The sequence below is a fragment of the Muntiacus reevesi genome, chromosome 2, assembly GCF_963930625.1.
Source record: "Muntiacus reevesi chromosome 2, mMunRee1.1, whole genome shotgun sequence".
NCBI classification, from domain to species: Eukaryota; Metazoa; Chordata; class Mammalia; order Artiodactyla; family Cervidae; genus Muntiacus; species Muntiacus reevesi.
Window position 1 is genome coordinate 215,141,017 of NC_089250.1, and position 21,260 is coordinate 215,162,276.

At 60.3% G+C, this 21,260-nt stretch overlaps 1 protein-coding gene across 2 annotated transcripts in view; it reads left to right on the plus strand.

The window, feature by feature from the left end:
• The window catches only part of VAC14 (VAC14 component of PIKFYVE complex), a 75,716-nt gene that overhangs the window by 29,628 nt on the left and 24,828 nt on the right, over positions 1 to 21,260 (plus strand). For both annotated transcript variants that reach the window (XM_065924967.1, XM_065924968.1), the window contains exons 13-14: positions 5,196 to 5,352; positions 13,058 to 13,190. In XM_065924967.1, coding sequence (XP_065781039.1) covers positions 5,196 to 5,352; positions 13,058 to 13,190 — 290 coding nt within the window. The remainder of the gene's footprint in view (positions 1 to 5,195; positions 5,353 to 13,057; positions 13,191 to 21,260) is intronic.

A 21,260-nucleotide genomic window follows, 5' to 3' on the forward strand; every position in this document is an offset into this window, starting at 1 on the left:
ACACCCCACTGCGCCTCACCTGGGGCATCGTCGGTAGCCAAGATCTCTCCCAGGACGTGCGTCCGTTTTTCCTCCTCCGGAGGTGGCCAAAGCAGAGTCAGTTGCGTTTCCCTGACGTCTTCCTGTTGGCAGTTTGCAAGGCCTGCTGACAGGGTGGGGAGTTGCTAATCAAGATGCTGAGGACAGACGTGCACCTCGTACTCACTCGGTTCCCAGCCTGTACTGTGCCTCACCGTGTCCACAGCAGCCCTTCAGGCGTGCATTCTGCTGCATCTCCCCTTAGCAAAGCAGAAACCGGCTCAGAGAAGTGAGGTGACCAGGTCGGGATCTTGGCCTGATGCCCCATGAATCCGTGAAGGCATGTCTGTCAGTACACTACCCGCTGCTCTGCTCCTCCGGGCCGGCCAGATCCCTGTCTGTGTCACTACAGCACCCAGTACCCCCAGACCTTCTCACGGCCCTCGTCACATGCCGTGAGGGCAGAGGCGTGTCTGCACACGGGAGGGTCCCGGACGTGTTGCATGAGCATGTGCACAAGCAGGAGGCGCGCAGATGGCAGCAGAGCGCACTGTGGTCTGTCCTGCCTCCTTCCTCGCTCACGGGGGCCTGCCCGCTCGGACAGAGCTGAGTGGGGCTCACACGGGGCTGGGGTTGAACAGAGGCCAGGCACCCGTGCTGCTGTCCTGGTCGTCATGGACCGGGCCCTGGAAACAGCAGCCCCTCGGCCCATCGCCTGGTGACCGAGCTATAACGGTACCCGCGTTGCCCCAGGCTGCCCCACGTGAAGGCCCCTCCCCGTCCCTGCCCGCTCATGGGGAGAGTTCACCTCCTGCAGGGGTACCTGCCAGTCGGAGCTGCGAGTGAGCGAGGGTTTCAGCAGGAATCCCCGGGGTGGGAGGCAAGGGGGGCCTGTCTCCAAGCCGGCTCACCCCGGGAAGCTGGGGGCCCTGTCTCCAAGCCAGCTCACCCCAGGCTGGCCTCGTCCCCCCTCTGCCCTCTGGGGCGGCGGCTGGATGGTTCAAGCTGCCAGAACTCTCACTGTCCTGTCGTCCGGGAACTTAAGCATCAGGTGCTGCCCTTTGGCAGTATGGCACGGAACTGGCGCCTTGGAAGGACTTCTGAGTCCACTCGAACAGAAGAAAAGAAAAGAAAGCTGTTCCTGATTCCTAAAGGCATGCGTTCAAAGTCGGGCAACAAACCAAGACAGAATTCTTGTTCCTTTTTTTCAAGTTGTTTTTTGCTTTACCGAGGCATACAAGGTCTTAATCAGGGTGGTTTCCTCAATGGGAAACTAGGTCTAAGGCTGACCAGTGCCCTCGCCCGCACCCCCAGATCTGGGAGCCTTTTTGGCAGAGCTGCCCCAGTGCGGTAGAAGGCAAGGCTGTGGGCCACCTCCCCAGCATGCTGGGCCTGGCCTGCTCCCATCCTCTTGGGGGAAGCTGTTCTGGGGAAACTGCCCCCTCTGGCCGGGCCAGGCCAGGCTGGGGCCTGGTCGTTGCTTTCTCCAGCCCAGGTCTGCTGTGTTGAAGGCCGGCAGGTGCCAGCAGCCGTCCCCCAGAGCTGCACGGGGGCTCAGGCACACAGGAGCTGTGCCAGGGCCTACAGACATCCTCCCCCCGTTCGCGGCTCCCCGGGTGCCACTCCTGGGCCGGTAGCCCGGCCTCCTGGACCGAGTTCTTCAGATGAGTCCACCGGGCATAGGGGTTCGAGAGGCCTGACCCCCTGGGCTGCAGCCCTCGTGAAGGAAGGGGACAGGCTCCTGAGTGGGAGGAGGCAGGCGGCCGCAAGTCTTCCCACGCAGGCCCGGCCTAGCGCCTCTTCATTTGCTCTCAGCTCCGCTCCCCAAGAATAAGGGGTAACCCAAGCTGCCCGGGATCTCAGGTGTGGCCCTGCAGCCGCCCTGCTGTGGACGGAGGCATCAGCTGGCCTGGGCGGTGCCTGCAGTCCTCGGCCTCAGGCCTCCTGCATCCCCTTCCCCGCCAGCCCGGATGCCGCCCTCGGAGGCTCGTGCAGCTCCCTCCTGGCCGGTACTACAGAGGGCCCAACCCAGGGAGTTCCTTCCCTGCTCATGGGACTGGAAGGCTGAGCCCGTTGACATCTGGGGCCTGGTCAGCTGACCAGGGGCCTAGCCAGACTCTGGACTGAATTTCTCAGACACGTGGGTAGAGAAATGGAAGATTTTTCCAGCCATCCCTTGGCAGAAGCTATCCAGAACCATCCATCTTCCATTTCCTGCCCAGCTCTGCAGCCGCCGGGTGCCTCGCCTGGGACTCCGTGTCCAGGGGTCTGGGTGGGAGGAGAGGATAGGCCTGCAGGCCTGGGGGCTTAACCTTGCAGAACTCTGGGTCTCCCCTGGTCCCGAGGTGGTAAAGGGGCAGGCAGGAGCATTTCCAGGAGACAGAAGGGTGCGTCCTACAGTGAGGGGTTTTCTAGGGCTAGTCTGTGGACATGCTGTGGGGACAGAGTGCCTGGATGCACCAGTAAATGAGGGCTAGAAACAGCTGCTGTCCAGGAGACTGTCCTTGGCCCACTGGAGGGCAGGGGCTGACAGCCTATTGCGGCCCATCTAGACAGTGACTCCCCTCCCGTGCTGAAACGTGCCCTTTGCTGCTGTCCGGCTGCCTCCCAGAAGGAAGGCCTTCCTCACTTCACTCCCCAAGCCATGGAGGGTGTGACACCCCGTGCCCCTCCCCCCCGGCCGCCTTCCTCCTGGAGCTGCTTTGTCAGATGCTTTCTTCCCCAGTTGCCGCTGACCTTTTCTCTCCATCGGTGGCCAGCCGGCTCAGGGACCAGCTGATGCGACTTCCCCCTGCCCCCCCCCCCAGCCCGTTGCCATGGTAACCACAGGCCCTCCTGCTCCTGCAGAATATTGCTTTCTTGTAACCGTCTTCCCTCCCTCTCCTTCCCCCGTTTCTTTCTCTCACACAAAAAGAAAGCACAAGTGTTTTATATTCATTCTGCAAAATCTGTGGAGCGCATACTAATTGGCGTGGCTTCCTCCCACTCTGTGAGCCTTTCCCATCCTCAGGGCCAGGACCACGGGCCAGCGTCGGCATGGGCCCAGCCGGCCTGCGCGCTGCCATGGGACTGGCTCTGCGTGTCCTGAGGCTGCGTGGGCCATTTCTCGCCTTGTGTCCAAGCCCTGAGTGTGACCAAGGCCACGGAGACCACCGTGTCCTTGTTGCCAGACTTCCTGCCCTCAAGCTGAGGGCCGTGAGGTCTTCAGGGATGAGGGGCGCTAACAGCCTTGCTGGCACAGAGACCAGAGCCAGGTCCAGTGGACGGCGGCTCCTTATGGTCCCCACTGCTGTCCCCCGGGACTGCCCCCCACTGCCCAGGCAGAGACAGAGTCCTGGCCTAGGCCTGCGTCCGGATGGTGGTTACCCATAGCCACGTTCAGCTTGGACTGAGTGGTTTTGCTGGTCTGCTGGGGGAGAGCCAGTGGCTGGACTGGATGGGCTGGACTGAGAACCCCGAAGTGGCTGCCCACCAACTCCCCACCCTCTTCCCGTCATTGCTTGACCTCCATTTTGGCGGCCCCTCTCAAGTCCTTTGCTCTAGAGCCTGAAGGGGACAGTGTTGCTGTTCCCCAGCTCCCACCTAAGGGAGCTTCCACTATGTGTGTGTGTACACGAGGACACACGGTTTTGCTCCAAGCCCACTTATCTGTTGGCTTTAGCCCCCAAGGGACCAGAGACAAATCTTCTGATACGTAAGCACGAGAAGGGTGGCCAGGATTACTGAAGGAACCTGTAGACAACATTTCTGGCTGCAGTTGTACAGTAGAACTGTGTGGTCTGCATTCACTTGCGGGTTGGTGTTAAACTTTCTAAAACGAGAGAATGTGGAATATGAAGCGCAGATTTGCTGGCCGTGCGGTCCTGTGGGGAGGCGGCGGCATGCGGGGATGGGTGACACAGACCCTCCTGATGCAGAGGTAAAGCTGGAGGCCTGGGTGTGTGTGCTGCTGTCCCTGCCCTATCCCCGTGCAGGGCCGCTGGCAGGCCAGGCCCCAGATCCTCACGCAGAAGTCATGCAGGAAGCGTCTCCTGTGATCGGCACAGCACCCTGGTAAGGGCGCATCCCCGTGGGCACACAGGAGGAAACAGCCTCCTGGTCCCCTGCAAACCCACGTTCAGACCGCGCCCTGTGTCCAGGTGGTGGTCCTTGATGACCTGCCCCTGCCTGGTTTCCACCCCCACCCCACACCCCGCTCCAGGGCTGGGCCGCAGCTCGGGCTCCGGGAATGTGCCTCTGGGTCTGGTCCTGTGTCCGTGAAAAGCTTCCGCTAGTTAAGAGACTGCTCTGCGTGCCTCCCTCTACCCCCGGTTCCCTAGCAGACCTGGGGTCAGCACTCACGAGGCCCGGCAGTCCCCCTCAGGGCGAGCTGCTGGCCCCAGGGCAGAGGCACTGCACCAGGGCAGCCTGTGGCCCTGCCTCTCCTCCCGCCAGCGTGGGCCCGGCCCCCAGCGGGCGCCACTCAGTAGAAGCTGGTGGGGGCGGGTACAGTGGAACTCACTGGTCCAGAGTCAGGCAGCTGATGTCAGGGTTGAGACTGAAGCCAGGACTGTGAGCACAGAGCCCCATTTGTGGACTCACGCTGAGTCTGATGTGGACCCCAGGTTCCTCGAGCAGGTGCGGATAGGCGAGACTAAGGACAGTCAAGGGCTCACCTCCGACTCGGAGCTAGGACAGCTGCCTCCTGTGGCTTCCCCCCTCACAGGGCCACTCAGTGCGGGCATCTCACGGGCCAGGCCTCTCAGGCATGCTGGGTCTCCCCAAGCATATTTTCCGATAGGGAAATAACCCGCTGGACCTAGTGTGGGTTGTGTGACCCTTACGGGGTCAGCATCTGGCTGAGCTGGTTGAGCTGAGCTGGCTGAGGCCTGACGAGCCAGGGGCCCCCACTGCACAGACTGGGCCCTGGGCCTGAGACCCTCCTCTCTTGGGGACCAGAGAGCAGGGATCACTGGAAGAGCTGACCCCGCCTTCTCCCCCCACTTCCTGCCGTCCGCTGTCTGCCTGTGTTCTCCTGAGTCTGTCTCCTTTACAGCAGTCTCTGAGCACTCAGAGCTGTGAGCCGGGCAACCCTCAGCGGCCTGTTGCCCTCCTGGTGCCCCTGGAGGCGGCTGTCCATCCACAACCACAGCGCCAGGTGGGGGTCCTTGTCCATCATCCTCCTCTTCTCTCCCCAGGTTATCCTAAAGGATCTGGAGGTGCTGGCAGAAATTGCTTCTTCCCCGGCAGGCCAGGCGGATGACCCAGGCGCCCTCGATGGCCCTGACCTCCGGGTCAGCCACTCGGAGCTCCAGGCGCCCACCCCCGGCAGAGCCGGCCTGCTGAACATGCCCGGTGAGTCTTCCCTTCCCAGATGGTTGCGGCCTCGGGGCCCCTGGGCATGGCGCTGCTCAGTCTTGCCCTGGACCAGCTGGCACCTGGGCCACCCACGTGAGCCCCGGAGCTCCCCAGGGCGAGGGCCGGCAATGTGCCGCTCTGCAGGCAGCCGGCAGCCTGACCCTCCCGCCTCCCACTCCGGCAGCCCCCACCCTCTCAGGAGATCCTCGCAGCCCTTTCCCTCATCTCCCTGCAATTCTTGGCCCTTTGAGCCATTGGCTGAATGTGAAACTATCCAAGTCAGCTGATGGTCTCTTCCCCTGGGATGCCGTCACCTGGTCGGGAATCAGGGATCCCAGAGGTTGGGTGTCCGGGGTGGAAGATGAGGCAGCTGGTCTTTCCTCTTTGAGAAGCTAAAACTAACACAGCAGGTGGCCCAGGCCGGAGAGTGGATAACTCAGACAGGGTGTTCCCGGGCAGTCCTCGGACGTGAAGGTGGCCGTGGCGCCCCGGGAGCCCCCGCTTTGGGGTCCCTCCAGCCGCAGGTGGCTCTTCTGCGGCCAGCGTGACTCCCGAGTCCTCCCTTGCAGGCAGACGCCACCGCCTTCCAGCGACACAATCCTGGAAAACACCTGGAGGCAGCTTGGAAGGAGCGTACCCAGCGAATCTTGGGCATTTGCCTGGGGTGTCTCTGTCCCCTAGTGGCTCTTGACATCCAGATACAAGGTCTTAGACCTCCTCTGATGCAAAAGCCAAGAGTCAGATAGATGTGGGGCCTTTTCAGTGGTGGCTTCCCTCACACAGCCCCACCGCACTGTCCCTGAAGGCATCCCAGTGCTTGGCCCTGAGGGCACCTGCTCGGTGGAAGTGGGGGCCAGGCTGCCAGCCGATCCCAGGAAGGCCCGTGCCTCAAAAAGTGAATGAAAATCGCCCAGTCATGTCCGACTCTTTGTGACCCCATGGACTATACAGTCCATGGACTTCTCCAGGCCAGAATACTGGAGTAACCTTTCCCTTCTCCAGGGGATCTTCCCAACCCAGGGACTGAACCCAGGTCTACCTCATTGTAGGCAGATTCTTCACCAGCTGAGCCACCAGGGAAGACATCTCGCTAGTAACACCTGAAGTCAGACCCCGGCCATGGGGTGTCCCAAAGGCCCAGGCTGTCGCCACTGTGCACACCCTGCCTGCAGCTGCTCTTGTTCCCAGCTGCTTCTGACTGAAGGCGGGAAGGAGGCAGGGGCTCTCGTGGCAGCCCAGCGTCCTTTTCTGGTTCTGCAGGATGCAGCGGTTTCCAGCCTGGACATTGGGCTGCGGCCGGGAGGCTCCCACATCCTGACCGCGCGACCCCTGTGGACGCGAGTCCTCCCCTCTGTCCATTCTCGTCCTAGGTCCCCAGATCAGCACTTGGGCGCAAACGTGAAGTCTCTGGATGGGTGGCAGGGTTGCCAGAGGCTGGGGGGGGCGGCCAGGCCCTAGTGTGGGGGTGGGGGGCCTCACTGAGAGGAGGTTTCCTGTGGGTGGGGGCGGCCCCCAGAGCTCCCTGCCCATGAAGCCGAGACCGTGCATCCTCAGGGAGAGGGGACACAGGCAGGGTACACGTATCCTCTCCACCAGGGCTGTCTGATCTGTCCCTCCTCTGTAAGGGAGGGAGAAGGGCGTGGAAAAATGGGTGACTGTGAAACGCTTCCTGGCTAGTGGAGGGGTGGGCTGGAAAGCAGCTGTGCACAGCCCATCCTGGAGGGGGCGGGGTGGGAGCCCTGGCTACAGGGCCCGGCCCCGGGAGTTCAGGTAGCACGCCCTCCACTGCTTGGAGCAGGAGCTAGAGGGACTTGGGTGGCAAAGAACTCTGCGCCCCAGCTTCTGGCCCTGTCAAGACGCCTGGGCCCCCGGAGAGGCTAAGGTGATGAAGACTTGCCCCAGCTCCCAAGGCTGTCAGACTGGCTTGCATCAGCCAGAGCCTTGCCCTGAATTCATAGAAAACAGCTAAGTGTGCCAGACGGGAAGAAATTCCATCCTGGAAAGAGCACCACGGAAGTGCCTGCAGCCAGTGAGACTCCCCGCTGCGAGGGCTTCACGGCACCATGTGCCCCGCGCGCCCTGTCGGGGTGGCACCCACCCAGCGCGCGGTCCCTGGCTGGCACCAGGTCTGTCAGGTGGGCTGTGGTTCTCCGAGGTCAACTCACAGCAGTAACCGGAAGTAAAAGCTGTGCCCTGTTGCTGTCTACCTCGGCCGCCTTGGGGAGGGCAGGAGCTGGGTGCCGAGGGTGCTGGCGTGGGGCACAGGTCAGAGGGCACCCAGAGACGCACATGCATTCCGTCCTTTCTCCCACGGCGTCTCTGCACGCAGGGGGTCCTTCAGTCCGTTTCCGGCTGGCCACACACGGAGGCTGCGAGGCAGACCGTCTTCCGGTTCGGATCTGCCTTCCCCTGGCTCGCCAGGGCACAGCTCTGAGAACTTGCAGGTGCAGAGCTGTGCCTCTTTAAGACAGATCACCCGCCCTGCCCCCCTACCAAGGGCCTTGGGAAGACTGAGGAGGTGGGGAGCCTAGCAAAGATGGGCCCGGTGGCATAGTGCCTGCACGTCCCGCCTGTCAACTCAGACCATGCAGACAGTGCGGCGGTGGCCGTCACCTGCCTGGACGCTGCTGTGCTGGCCTCAACGTCAGCACAGCGGTGCCCACCGGGGACCTGCTCTCGCCTGGCCTGGCAGGGACACCCCTGCCTGCAGTGCAGCGTGGTGTGGGCGCAGGCAGTGGTCTCCCTTCTGCCCGACCCTCTTCACTCCTGGCCCCATCAGAGCCTCGGGCTGGGGCGGGGGCCGCCGCTGGGCCAGTCAGGAGGACCATGAGCTGCCTGAGTGGGTGGCCCCAAGGGAAGCCAGTGGAGGGCTCCATCTCCCTAACTTGGGCTTCCGTGAAATGACATGAAAGCGCCCAGTTCGGTCCCCTGTGACTTGGCGGTGTCTGTGCCTCCTCTGCCTGGCTCCACACGGCTGGGGCCCTGCCAGACTCCGAGGAGAAGGGCCTGCAGGGAGGAGGGCTCTGGGTCGAGGCCCTGCTGCAGGAGGTGGGGAAGCTGGGCCCCGCACAGCTGCGTCGTGACCTGTGACCAAGTCTCCCGGGATGGATGTTTGCCCCCAGACCCAGTCTTCCCAACCTTTCCTTCCGACTTGTTCTTGGGTTGAAACTGCTCAAGTCATTGCGCCCTGCAAGGCTGTCTGCTCTCCGCTCCAAACACGTGGGCAAAGACGAGCGTGCTGATTCAGTTTCTTTGCTTATAGCCCAGCCTGGTATGACCAAATGCAGAGACAAACTCTAAAGGAAACCCAGAAAGCCATCCCTGGTGGTTCCCCAAGGACAGCTGTGACTCTAACGTGCTGAGCTCTTGTTCAGGATGGGGCTTTGTTTTCAGCACTTTCCTCATGTCAGTTCACTGAAACCTCCCCGTGGGTCAGCCCCTTCTCTTTGAGCACAGGCTCGTGGTGGTGCTAGCCCTGGAGCCTGCTTCCTTCACCTTCCTGCAGCCTCCCTGCCCCCACCAGCTGTAGGTGCTCCCAGGCCCTGCCGGGCCCCTTCACTTCTCTCTTGCTCTGAAGCGGGCAGCTGGACAGCCTCCTGGAGCTGGGGGACTGCCCGGGGCAGAGGGCTCGCTGGCCTTTCCACAGAGACCAAAGCGACTGCCTGCCGGATCGGTCCTCGCCGCCGTGGGGGCTGGGCCCTCTGACATGAGGGCTCCCTGCCCCCTGAGACCCCCGTCCCAGCCCCTTCCCTCTGAGCACAGGCCCTCCGTTCCACCAGCCTCCCCGTCCCAGCCCTGCCCTCAGGGCATTTCGCTATGGGCTGGGCCTGTGCTCCTCAATTCCTCGAGCCTATTAGGCTCCCAAAGGGACCGGCCCAGAGGTATCACCCCCGGGTGACCGGCTGGACCTGCCCTGGGTGTCTGTGGACCCTTCCCTGCCTCCCGGGCGGGACAGTGACGCTCTCGCATCTGGTTTTGTTGAACTGTAGTGGGTGGTGTATTGAGGCCAGAGCTATTTTTATCCTGACATGTGAGGCTCGCGCACGTCACAGCCACAGAGCTCTATCCAAAACATCCCGGGGAGGCTGTTAGTCGGTGCTCCGCAGAGTCTCCTGTCGCCACATCAGGTTTCACTTAGGAACATCTGCAGTGCTGGCTCGCCAGTCGCCCGCCCCCGCCCAACCCTGCACACCCGGTGCTCCCGGCGGCATCTGCCTGCCCTGGGCCAGCGGCACTCACGTGAGCCTCCTGCCTGAGCCCCATCTCTGCAGCAGACAGGAGCGGGGTGGAGTCCCGCTCTCCTCGCCCTTTGGGTATCTCCTCCTGAGACCAGGCTGCTCCCACGAGCACGTGGTGGGGGCGGCGCGGGCCCTGACCGCCCCATCCTGGGGCCACAGCCCCTCGCCCTGGCCTGTCCTCCCGGCAGATCCGCGAGCACGTGAGGGGGGCAGCGCGGGCCCTGACCACCCTGTTCGGGGGCCACAGCCCCTCACCCTCAGGCTCTTCTCAGCTGCCGGAGAAAGGAGGTCAATCCAGTCACGTGCAGAAGGGCAAGAGGCGGGCGCCCCATGGGGAGGAGCAGGCTGCGGTCGGGCAGAGATGAGCGTTCAGCTGAGAGAGGCCTGGCACTCCCCGTGGGAGCACTCCTGGAGAGTTCCTTCTCTCTCCACCCCATCTCTCCTTCCGGGCCTGCAGCCCTGCCCAGAACCCTCTCTCCGGTCCCACCTCGAGCCAGCTGGTCAGTCTGAGCAGTGACTGGTGGGCCAGGGGAAGGAGACCGGGAGGGAGCGAGGCAGTTGGGAGAGGCAGCTGCCCTTGCCTAGCTGGCCCAGCCCGCCCAGCCCGTGTTGCCCTCCCCAGGGCTCCCCGCCCACTCCTGCAGGGCCTCCCCTCCTGGGGCAGCAGCCTTGACTGGAGTCCGCGCTGGCAGGGAGCCTGAAGGGCCACAGGCCGCGGGCAGCCCCGCAGCCTCTCCCGTCAGCCTCAAAAGGCACGTGGTGCCCACTTAGACTGCACCCAGCCTCCTGCTCTTTGAAGTGAGTGGCGGAAGCGTCCATGGTAAGCACCGCACTGTGAGGCTAGGACCCTCTCGACACGGCTTTTCCCACATGTGTCTCTGCCCCCCGCCCTCCCTCCTAAGGGCCTCCTCAGCTCCAGGGGCCACCGTGTGGGCCTGGACCTCGAGAGTTGACCGTGGGCCCCAGGGGCGGCCGTGGCTCAGGAGGTGGGACCCATTCGCCTCATGCAACTCTCCGGGTTAGGGCAGGTTTGCCAGTAGTAACAGCCCCTCTTGTTCGAGCACAGACTATGTAGGAGGACCCAGGCCTGGTACATTACATCTTCTGTCTCATTTAATGTGGGCTCTCATTGCCCCCATCTTACAGTTGAGAAAACTGAGGCTTAGAGGGGCTAAGAGATTTGTCCAAAGCTGCACAGCTAGTCGGGGCTTGAGTGAAGATCTGATCTCAGGCGTGATGGACTCCCAAGCCAGTCTCTAAACACCATGTTTGGGACTTCCCTCGTGGTCTGGTGGTTAAGAATCCACCATCCAATATAGGGGAGAGAGGTTGGGGACTGAAGACCCCGCATGCCACATGGTGCGGCCAGAAAACCCCACTGCCTCTGTGAGAGCTGAACCACCCAGGGCCTCTCCCCAGAGCCTGCTCAGGTCACGCAGTCCCCAGGGCCTGGAGACTGCAGCCCCTGGGGGGAGGATTTCTTTATGGTCAGTCACTGTTTCTATCTCTTTGTCCTTTGGAATACTGTGGAACCTGAGCCTGCTAATGGGTGGGACACGGACATAAGGAGCCACGGTCTTTGAGCACCCAGAGGACTGCAGGGAGCTAGACCCCAGGCCACACGTACCTCCACGGGTGGGGGGCCTCTGCCCTCCAGCCAGGCCTCCACGGGGGCAGCAGAATTCATGTCCTCAAGTGTGGGGACAGGGACAGCTGTATCCACAACCATCTCTTCAGAGTCAGCCCCAGCTGGGCCTGGAGTAACTCGATCTGTAAGAATGTGACACTCGATTCTGCAAACAGCCCCTCGGGGGCTGGGAACAGACTGTTTGCCATTCCAGAGACACTCAGGACGGCCCTGGGCCAGGCTCTTCCGGACAGGGACCCAGAACAACATACTGCAGACAAGAAGTGCCGTGAGGCCTGTCCTTGAACTGGCTCCTCACGCAGGGCTCGCCCCAGGCACGATTCACAGGAGCTGTCCAGGAGGTTCTGGAGAGACAGTAGTTTGAAGATGTGGCTCCTGGTGAGGCATCCTCACAGACCAGTTCAGAAAGACTGGTCTGTTTTTTTCTAGGGGAAAAAAAAACAGGAAACACCTTTTCCAGTTCCCAGCCACTTCCCTGTAAGGACATCGCAAGGATATAAGGAAGTCTGAGTTCAGCACAATAGACCTTCTGGGAGAAGGTCTCACTGCTGCCTCCTGGACCCCGGCATCTGATGAAGTCAGCCTGCCAGGGCTCCTCTGTAAGGCTTGCTTATGCTCTGGACGATGCTTCCACACACTTGTGCTTTGGGTTGACGCTTCTGGGAGCTGATATCCCCTCTCACAGCCAAGCTTGATTCCCAGAGACCTCACTCACTGAATCGTACACAGTTTAAAAGGGTGAACTTGATAGTATATGAGTTGTATCGCAATTAAACTGTTACCAAAAAAAAATCAGATGCCCTATTCATGCCTGAGGCAGATGGACTTGAGGATTCCTGTCATCACCACCACTTCTTTCCAGCGCTGTTGAGATGAGCATGTGCTAGAAAGCAAGGATGGGGTGACCCCAGGGATGTATGAACACACGACGTCGGGATCGACTGCGAGCTGTATCAGCCCCACCCCAGTCCCCTCTGTGCCTGATGCCTTACACCGGGCCGTGTTCGAGGCTGGGGTGGGGGGGGGGGGGGGTGCTGTTTCTGGCCTTCCATGTATTTTCAGCTGGGATACATAAGGGAGTGGAGAAGGAAATGGCAACCCACTCCATTATCCTTGCCTGCGGAATCCCATGGACAGAGGAGCCTGGCGGCCTACAGTCCATGAGGTCACAAAGAGTTGGACACAGCTGAGCGACCAAGCACATAAGGGGGAGACCTGGAGTGTGCTTCTGGTTGTAAAGCCAGCTCAAGGTCTTCACAGTGCTACTCTGACAGAGCATCTTTGCCTGAAGATGAAGAATGTCTGATTTCAGAGCACCGGGTGCAGGTGACAACACCTGGTTACGTTTTGCCAGGGTGTGCCTTCTTTGACTTCTCCTTGAGCAGTGGTGGGAAAGGAGTGTGGCCTCTGCCTCTGGGGGTCTGTGGGCTTTATGGACAACTGGCGCTGTGTGCCTGCCTTGCCTCTTTCTTCTCTATGACTTACCATCTGTTCTTAACCCTCCAAAGTCTGGGTGTATTTTATATATTGGGATGATGAGTTAAAGATGTGTTGTGTTTTTTCAAAAACACCTGGCACCTAGCACCTAGTCTCATGTAGGGAGTGTCACTAAGTGATGGAGGGGTGACCAGGGGAACGGGTGCGTTCGTAGCGAGCAGGATTGTATCAGCTTGCACACACGTGTTTGGTCCTTGTTTTTTTGCTGCCAGCAACCTCATCTGGTTGCTCAGGGACTTTCCCCACCTTTTTGGCATCAATAACTATTTCCTTTCTGTGGACATGCAGAATAAACCCCGTTCTATCCCTTCCTCTGTAGGTACCAAAGGCTTGGAGTGTTCTCCTTCCACCCCGACCATGAACTCCTACTTTTACAAGTTCATGATCAACCTTCTCAAGAGGTTCAGCAGTGAGCGGAAGCTCCTGGAGGTCAGAGGCGCCTTCATCATCAGGTCAGTTCTGGGAGCTTCCCTTCTCCCACGGCCTCGAATTTTCATCCTCCCGTCTTGCAATGGGTCAAGGCAACCATGGTCTCTCCTGCTTCTCCAGCGTGTGATGGTTGCAGAAAGAGGGAGAAGCCGGGAGAGGAGGCTGAGAAGAAAGGCCTGGGAGGCAGAAAAAAGCTGAGGAGAGAGGGGAATGCAGGAAGCAGTGAGGGGGCAGGAGGCGGGGAGGAGCCTGCTGAGTGCACTGGGAGTGGGGGGTAGTGGCAGGCAAGGAAATGGGGGAGCAAGCCCAGGGCCCCCAGCCCCAGAGGGAGAGTGGCATTGAGGCCACCCTCGGGGGTGGTCAAAGGATTGATTCTCAGGAGGGGACGGAAGGGCAAAGAACAGGACGGCACAGTCCCTGCCGGTTGGGAAGGACCACCCAGGGCTTCCTGGTGGTGGTGGTGGGTGTTGCTGCCCCCTGCTTTCCTGAGCTTGAGGAGGGCAGGGCTTCTCCGCTTCGGCACATTGGCGTCTGGGGCTGGTTAATTCTTGGTGGCGGGGGTGTTCTGTGCTCTCTAGGGTATCGAGCAGCATCCCCCACCCCGACCCACTAGGGGCTAGGAGCACCCTCACTGCCCCAGTGGGGACAGTCAGAAGTGTGTCCCCAGACAGCGCCAAAGGCCCCCAGTGGGCAGAGTGATCCCAGGTGGCAGTCACGGTTACAGAGGGCAGAAGTGAATTCTGAACCTCACTGGCCAAATGCGGAAGGTTTCCACGTTTGTTTTTTCACAGTGAGTTGCAGACTGAAGGGACCCCCCACCAGGAAAATGACAGACTCTCCCCACACAAGTGACAGCTAGCTTCATGCAGCTTTCCAAATTGCAGAGGTGTTGGCTCTTTTGATGAGTCCTCCTTGCCTGGAAGACTTTCAGGAAACCAGTGGGGAGAGAGGCCTTTGGAAAGGGAGTTTGTGGCTAGTTTCCTCTCTGGAGAGCCCGCTGCAGTGGGTTTTTCCAGCCTCCATCAGCCTGGCACGCCCCATCGGGGCCTGGGGCGAGGGTGCTGGGGGGTCGCCAACCCCCCCAGACAGCACAGGGTGGAAGTGGGGGCCGCGTGTGCATGTGCGCGTGTGCAGGGGTGTTCCCTCTCCTGTCAGTGCCGAGGCTTCGCGGAACTGGTGGTCCTGATGTATCCATGGTCCTGTTCAGAGCCTCCAAGGTGGCGAGGCTTCGCTTGCTCTGCAGGGTCTCCCAGGCATCCTGGACTGGTGGGAATCCTCATTTCTGCAGGAGGGAAATGAGAGGAGGCCACGTGCCCAGCTGACTTGGTTGGAGCTGGGCTGCAGACCTCTGCACTCTGCTGATTTTGTAGCTGCTCCCCTGTCCCATCTGTGCAAGACGGCTGAGCTGGGTCCCTGAGGGGTCTACCCACCCCACATGCCAGGACCTCCCGCCACCCCGCCCCCCAGAGGGTCCTCGCCCCTCAGCCTTCTAGGGCCGAGTCCATCCAGCACGGCAGTTACTCGCTGCTCTGGGGCTCAGGTCCCTCAAGAACCACACTGGGGCCTCTGTGGGCACCGCGCCTGCCCCCAGGGCACAGCTCACTCCCATCCTGTTTGGCCAGCATGCTCTCCCAGTCCCAGGTGGAGAATGCCGTGGGCAGGATGGAAGGCGCTGCCACTGGGCCCCTCACGTGTGTTGTCCCACCTGCCATCCTGCCCGACCCCCGAAGTAGCAGCAGCCCTTGTCACGTCCAGGTACTGCTTCCCCGGGGCCACGCCGGCCCCCTGACGTGGAGAAGGGCCTGAAGCCATGTGCCCTCCTCCTCCTTGTGGTCAGACGGGGTCGAGGTCCTTCAGCAGAGCTTTACTGGGGCCTGCACCTGGGAGGGTCAGCCTGCCCACCTGCCTCCCGTCTCATTTCCTTACTTTCTGCTGGCGATTTTAAAGAAGCGAACACTAGTGATGCATGCAGACCGCTGAGGTGAAACCACAGGTCTGACAAGAGATGCCCTCTTTGTGGTGTTCAGCCAACTATAAGTTGCTCCCCTCAACCCCCAGGATTGAGCACAGAAAGGAGAGACTCTTCTGGCAGAGAAGTGACTAGCCGTGGTTCCTGCAGTGCTGCATTTAGCTCGGTCCAGGGACGGTGACTGGAAGGACAGGCGTCCGGAGTTCTTAAGGACAGACATCTGGCTGGGGGTCTCAGCCTTGAGGAAGAGGCAGGACCCTCCGCAGGCCCGGAGCGGTTCCCCGCCCACCTGGCCTTCCCAGGTTGCCCCTCCATGGGGGCGGGAACGGAGCCCCTGCAGGGGTCAGACATCCGCTCGGTGTCCACGTGGCCCTGTTATCTGTGTAGAGGCATTTTGGGTTTGGGGAGGCCAGGGATTCTAAAACCTGATCTCAGCAGGGCTTGCTGTGCCCCGCCCCGGGCCCAGGCCCTTCTTCCAGCTGCAGGGACTCAGGGAGGCCAGGGGGGCAGGGTGGATGCTGAGCACAGGTTGTGTGAACGGCCAGCCCTGCCCACACATGCACCCCCTCCCAGGGCGCCACAGCGGTCAGGCAGGTGCCGCGGGCACTTGGGAGCCGGTTGAAGAGGGGGCTTCTCAAGTCAAAGGACCCTGGGTTCAAATCCCAGTTCCTCCAGTTCTGAGCTCTGTGGACCGTCTCCAAGCCCAGTTTGCTCTGGCTGTAAGACGTGGTCTCGTGCCTGCCCCGTTGTTCTGCAGAGCCAGGGGCAGCAGCTGGGCACAGCTGGGGGGCGCTGCTGTTGGCCTTAGGACACGGCTGCGGCCTCCGCCCCGCCCCGTGGTCTGTGGGGAGGGGAGACCGCCCGGCAGAGGGTGAGAGAATCAACCTTCTGTGCCGAGCGCCGGCTCCCGGGGCGCGCACCAGCGGCCCAGCCCGGCCCCGAGTTGGTGTGCGTGTACGTTTCCTCCGGCCCTTCCCACCCCCCAGCCCGTGCAGACAGAACAAGCCCAGGGCTTGTTTTCCCACGAACCGTCCCACTATACTCCGGAGAAAAGGCGAGGAGGGAGAAAACGCAGCCTCTTTGATAAACTGCGACGTGAACTCCAGCACAACCCAGCAGCTGTCATCCTGACAAGGCCTGCTTCTGTGCGGGAGCCTGCGAGGCTCACCCCGGCCCGCGCGGCCCTCCGGCGGCCTGGGGCCTAATCAGCTGGGCCTCCCTGCCCCCCTTCCTCCCTGCTGCCTTGCAAAGAGGGCTGGCCAGAGAATCCTTTCTTTTCAGCCAGTGACTGTGCTGTGAACTCAGGGCTGCAGCCCCCACCAGCCCCGTCCCTGGTGGCTGGGGTCCCAAGCCCCTTCCCGGGAGAAAGGGAAGCCCCCAAGATGAGGCATTAGGAAGGGGCCCAAGTCGGGAGGGAGCTGTCACGAGGCTTTCTTCCATGAGACCCTGACCCCGAGAAGCCCCATTGGGTACAGCTTCTGGTGCATTCTGGCCCTCCTCCGACACAAACACGCCTGGCAGCTCGTCCAGTGGTCCGAGGCCCAGTGTCCTTAATGCATCCCTGCTAATCCTATGCCCCCTTACCCCCACCCCTGGGCTCCGCAGAAGAGCCTCGCATTAGGGACTGGTGGGCCCAGAGCCCCGGCTAGGAAGCCACTGGAAACTGGATTGGTTTTTAATTGTGGGGCGGGAGGGGGCGCGGTGGCGCAAGAGGAGCTCTCTGTTCACGCCGTAATTGGGAAATTCCGCTGTGCTGTCCTCGTGCTCTCCTCCCCGGGATGGGCAGCCCACACTGCGGGCCCACCCTCCCGACCTGGCCCTGCTCGCCGTCTGCATCCCCCGGGCCTCTGGAGTTCACTTGGCACCCTGTTTCCCTGTGCCTTTCTGCGTGCCACCTTATCTGCCAGGGTCATTGGTTGGTCCCCCAAAGCCCCTTGTGCTGGTGTGAATGAAAGATGAATCGAGGGACCTGGCCAGACCCTGTTCACAGAGCGGTGCAGAAAAGTGGCTTTTCCCGCGGCCCCCAGCCTGCAGGGAAGCTGCTGGGAGGCCCAGTTCAGCTCTCCCTCGCGCCCCAAGAGAAACAAACTGCTATGACAGACACACGCCCCCTAAGTCTGTCTGCAGAAGCAGGTCCAAGACACCTCCCCGGGGTCTTCCGTCAGGTGTCCGAGGGGCGGAGGACAGGACACGGGGCAGGGCTGGGGGCCTTCTCCAGGGGATCGCTGCGTCCCTCTCAGGAACAGCTCCTCTCCCTGCCCAGCTGCCTGTGGGAACCTTCTAGAGCCTTCCGCCGTCAGTCCTCTCCAGGGGCCAGGGTGCGTCTGTGAGATGAGACGCAGGACAGAGCAGGGAGTGTGTGCCAGAAGTTGCTTTGCACAGCCAGCTCCTGACTTTCACCTCCTAACCGGAATAACACTGAGCGCCTGTGAGTGCAGGGTGGCACGAGCCAACATCCCAGAGATGGCCTGCAAGAAAGCCCTGCCTGCAAAGGTGAAAAGACGCTGCTGGAAGGGGCAGAAATCTAGAGAAATGCCAGCATCCTGCACCTCACAGAACCGTTTGTGAGCCAGGGCCTCCAGCAGGCAGTCCTCACGCTGCCCATTTAGAACCCACTCTCATGCACACCGGAGTTCCCGGCAAGAAGTGACGTCTTTTCTTCTGGAATATGGAAACCACATGTGATGGGCCTTGCTGGGTCAGGCTGGGATTAATTAGGTGCAGCCAGGGGTATGGGGGAGGAGAGGACATGCTGGCCAGAGAGAGCCCTGTGCAGCGTGCTCTGGGAGTCTGGGGAGTTCTAGAGGGAAGTGGCCCCACGTTCCGAGGGCCCTCCTGGACCCTTGAGGAGGGTGCTGATGGAAGTGGGGGCTCGAAGGAGGCTTTGAGCAGGGCTGCTGAGAGGTTAGAGGGCATGGGTGAACTTGGCAGAGGGAGGCCATGTGACCCATGGAGCCAGCGGTTTGCCCCACATCCAGGAGCGCCTGTGAAGGGGAAGGACTCAGGGACCACCCTGTGCCCACCACATGGGATGCCCTAAAAGGCCTCCAGAGACTCATCACATGGGTGGCGGCACCTACTGGGCCATCCCAGCCTCCCGTTAAAAGCGCTTGCTTTGTAGTCCACACACCTGAGAAGCGTCAGCTCCCCGGCACTGTAGCCAGAGGCTGGGAACTAGGCATTGAGTTTCTCTCTGAAGCTTGAGAGGTTGTGGAACCTGCAGTTGTCTCTGAATCTGTTTATACCTTACCTCAGGACGCCAGGAAACCAGCAAAGCTTTGACCTTGGGAAGTCAGACTGCTCGGTTAATTAGGAAGTAGCTGCCAGGGATCACAATAGAGCAGCTTAACAGAATATCAGCAGGCTCGGAATTGGCCCCCAGAGGTCACTTTCATCCTCCGCCTCCCTGGAGTAGGACTGCATCTGAGCCAGGAGAGACAAGTGGGTGTCCTCGGCCTAAGTGTGCTTTGAAACTCCTGGAACAGCAGTTACAGAAGTCTGGTGGTGCTCTGTGACCGGCTCTCAGGAAGCTCTTTGTTGCTTTCCACCCAGCCTTTTCACCTTGAGTTTCCTAGAGTAGGCTGCTCTGGGAGGCCCCTGTGTGGTCCTCCCTTCTCCCCACAAGCATATCCTTTTAGCAGGTGGCCACAGAGATCACACACACACTCTCATACTCATCTTCAGTAAAATACGTGGAAGGGCCACAAGGCATCAGACCAGCTGCCCTTTCCACGTGGAAGGAGAGCTCCCGTCTCTGAGCAGATGTGTCGGAAGGGCCCTGGCCTGGGGGAGTCCTGGCGCCAAACGCCGCCTCAGACGGCCAGAGCACAGCCCATGAGGAGGGGCTCTGTAAGCCCGCTGCGTGCTCGCGGGGTCGGGGAGGGCAGTGGGAGTCTGCTCACAAGCGGACAGCTTGGCTCCCGGAAAGCGTGGGCGCTGGGCCTTTGCCCTCACCCTTACGTCTCCCTGCGGCCCAGGAGCCCCTGCGCCTGCCCCTCACCCGTGTCTCAGGGCACCTCCTGGGGCGCTGCACACCCACCGTGGAGCCTGGAGCCCAGAGCCTTAGCCATCTTCTGGGTGCTGGAGGCCATGGGGAAAACTGCCCAGTGTCCAGTCTGGACTTGCTTTTCCTCAGCCTGGCTGGAAGGGGCTTCTCTGGGCATCACTGACCCACAGGGAACCCTGCTGTGGCCCAGCCTCGCCACTCTCTCCCAGCTCTCAGCCTCTGCCTGTCCCCGCTCGGAAGGGGACCGAGGATGAGTCTGTGAGTCCCTCCCCATCTCCCTCAGGCCCCAGGCCTCCAGACTCCTGCCGGCCCGCCATGCTGGCCTGCTTCCGGCCTGTATTTAGATGACATAATCTCACTGGAACTGCCTGGCTCTCAGACAGGGACTGTCTGTCTTGGTCTAAATCTCCGTTTTGATTCTTGCTCAGAAGGACAAGTCTCAACCCCTCTCCTCCCAGCTCGTTTGTTTTTCCTCCGGTTTATCACAGTTGCTCACATCACCCACACTGGCCTCTCTCTCTCTCTTTGAAGCTGAGCTGAGACAGATTTCAAGTGCAGTCCTGAGGCATCTCGTTTTTCTCCAGCCCTCCGTCGAGCATCTGTCTCCAGCCTTGCCTGTCACTCTTTCCCTGCCAACGCTGCTTTCCTAGGTGTGAAGTTTGTGTGTCTCCTGCTGCATCTCCACCGGCCGCAACCCGGTCAGAGCTGCGGTCATGGTCCTGCACCCCAGCCCCTGCTCTCGCCTGTGACCGCCTGCCCGAACGTGGGGCATCTGAGCCTCCTCATTTCGCTCCCCCCGACAGCTGCCGCTGTCCCAATAATGGAGCTCCGTTCCTCACCCGCAGCCTTGTCATCGGTAGCCTCGCGGCCTCCTATGTCCCGGTTCTGCCTTGTTCTCTCTGCCATTTTGCCGTCTGTCTGGCAAAGCCCTCTTTTCTCCATCGCGTGACGCTGACACATGTGGCTTCTGTGCCGCACGTCCATCTCCTTCTCCTGGTCAGGCCTCCATGGCAGCCTTTCCTCCCTCCTCCCTCTGTGGCTTGGTTTCCACGATGCCATTCTTTTTTAATGTAAATGTTTCATTAAATAACAGCATACCGTATAAAGGTACGTGAGTCCTAAGTGTCCTACAACTTGGTTAGTTTTCGCCGGTTCCCTGTATCCAGGTAACAAGTGATGAAATCAAGAAGCAAAGCGTTTCTAGCACCCAGAGGTCCCTCTCGCGTCTCCTCCCTACCCTCCTCCCCCAAGTAGGCACTGGCCTGACTTCTAACTGTACATTCGTGTACCTGATTTTTTTGTTTTTGTTTTTGGAAGGTTTTTTGTTGTTAACCTGATCTTTTGAGCTGTATATACACGGAATCATACAATCTGTGCTCTTTTACAAGCTTTCTCTTGACCCACCACGTGTTTGTGAGACTCACTGTGTCCCACATAGCAGCAGTTCATACGTCTGTCTCGTGCCCCACTGTGTGAGGAGCGGAGACTCACTTACCCTTCTGGCCGCGGGCATCCGGGTTGTCTTCTTTGGCACGGCTATGAATAATGCTGCCATGAGCGTCCCTTCCCTTGTCTTCTGGTGGACACACATGCACATTTCTCTTAGATAATGCCTGGGGATTGCTGGAGCAGGGCCATACACGTTTAGCTTTGACAGATAACTGTCCTAGCTGCACCAGTTTCGACTTGTATCCAGGATGTATGAGAACTCTTGCTCACATCCTCACCAACACTTGTATCATCAGTCTTTGCTTTTAGCCATTTTGATAGGTTTGTGGTGGTATCACCTTGTGGGATTTTGTTTGTTTGGATTTTGGCCATACTGCTTGGCTTGCAAGATCTTAGTTCCCCCACCAGGGGTTGAATCCAGTGGTTCCTTCACTGGAAGCGCAGAGTCTTAACCCCTGGACCACCAGGGAATTCCCCTCACCTCGTGCTTTTAATTTGCATTTCCCCGAAGACTAATGAAGCTAAAGAGCTTCTCATCACTTTGTTGCCTTCTGGATATCGTCTTTTGCCATGAGTCTATTTAAATCATTTCCCCATTGGGTCTTTGGTGACTTTCTTATTGATTTGTGGAAGTTCTTTATACATTCTGAATTCAAGTCTTTCTCCAGT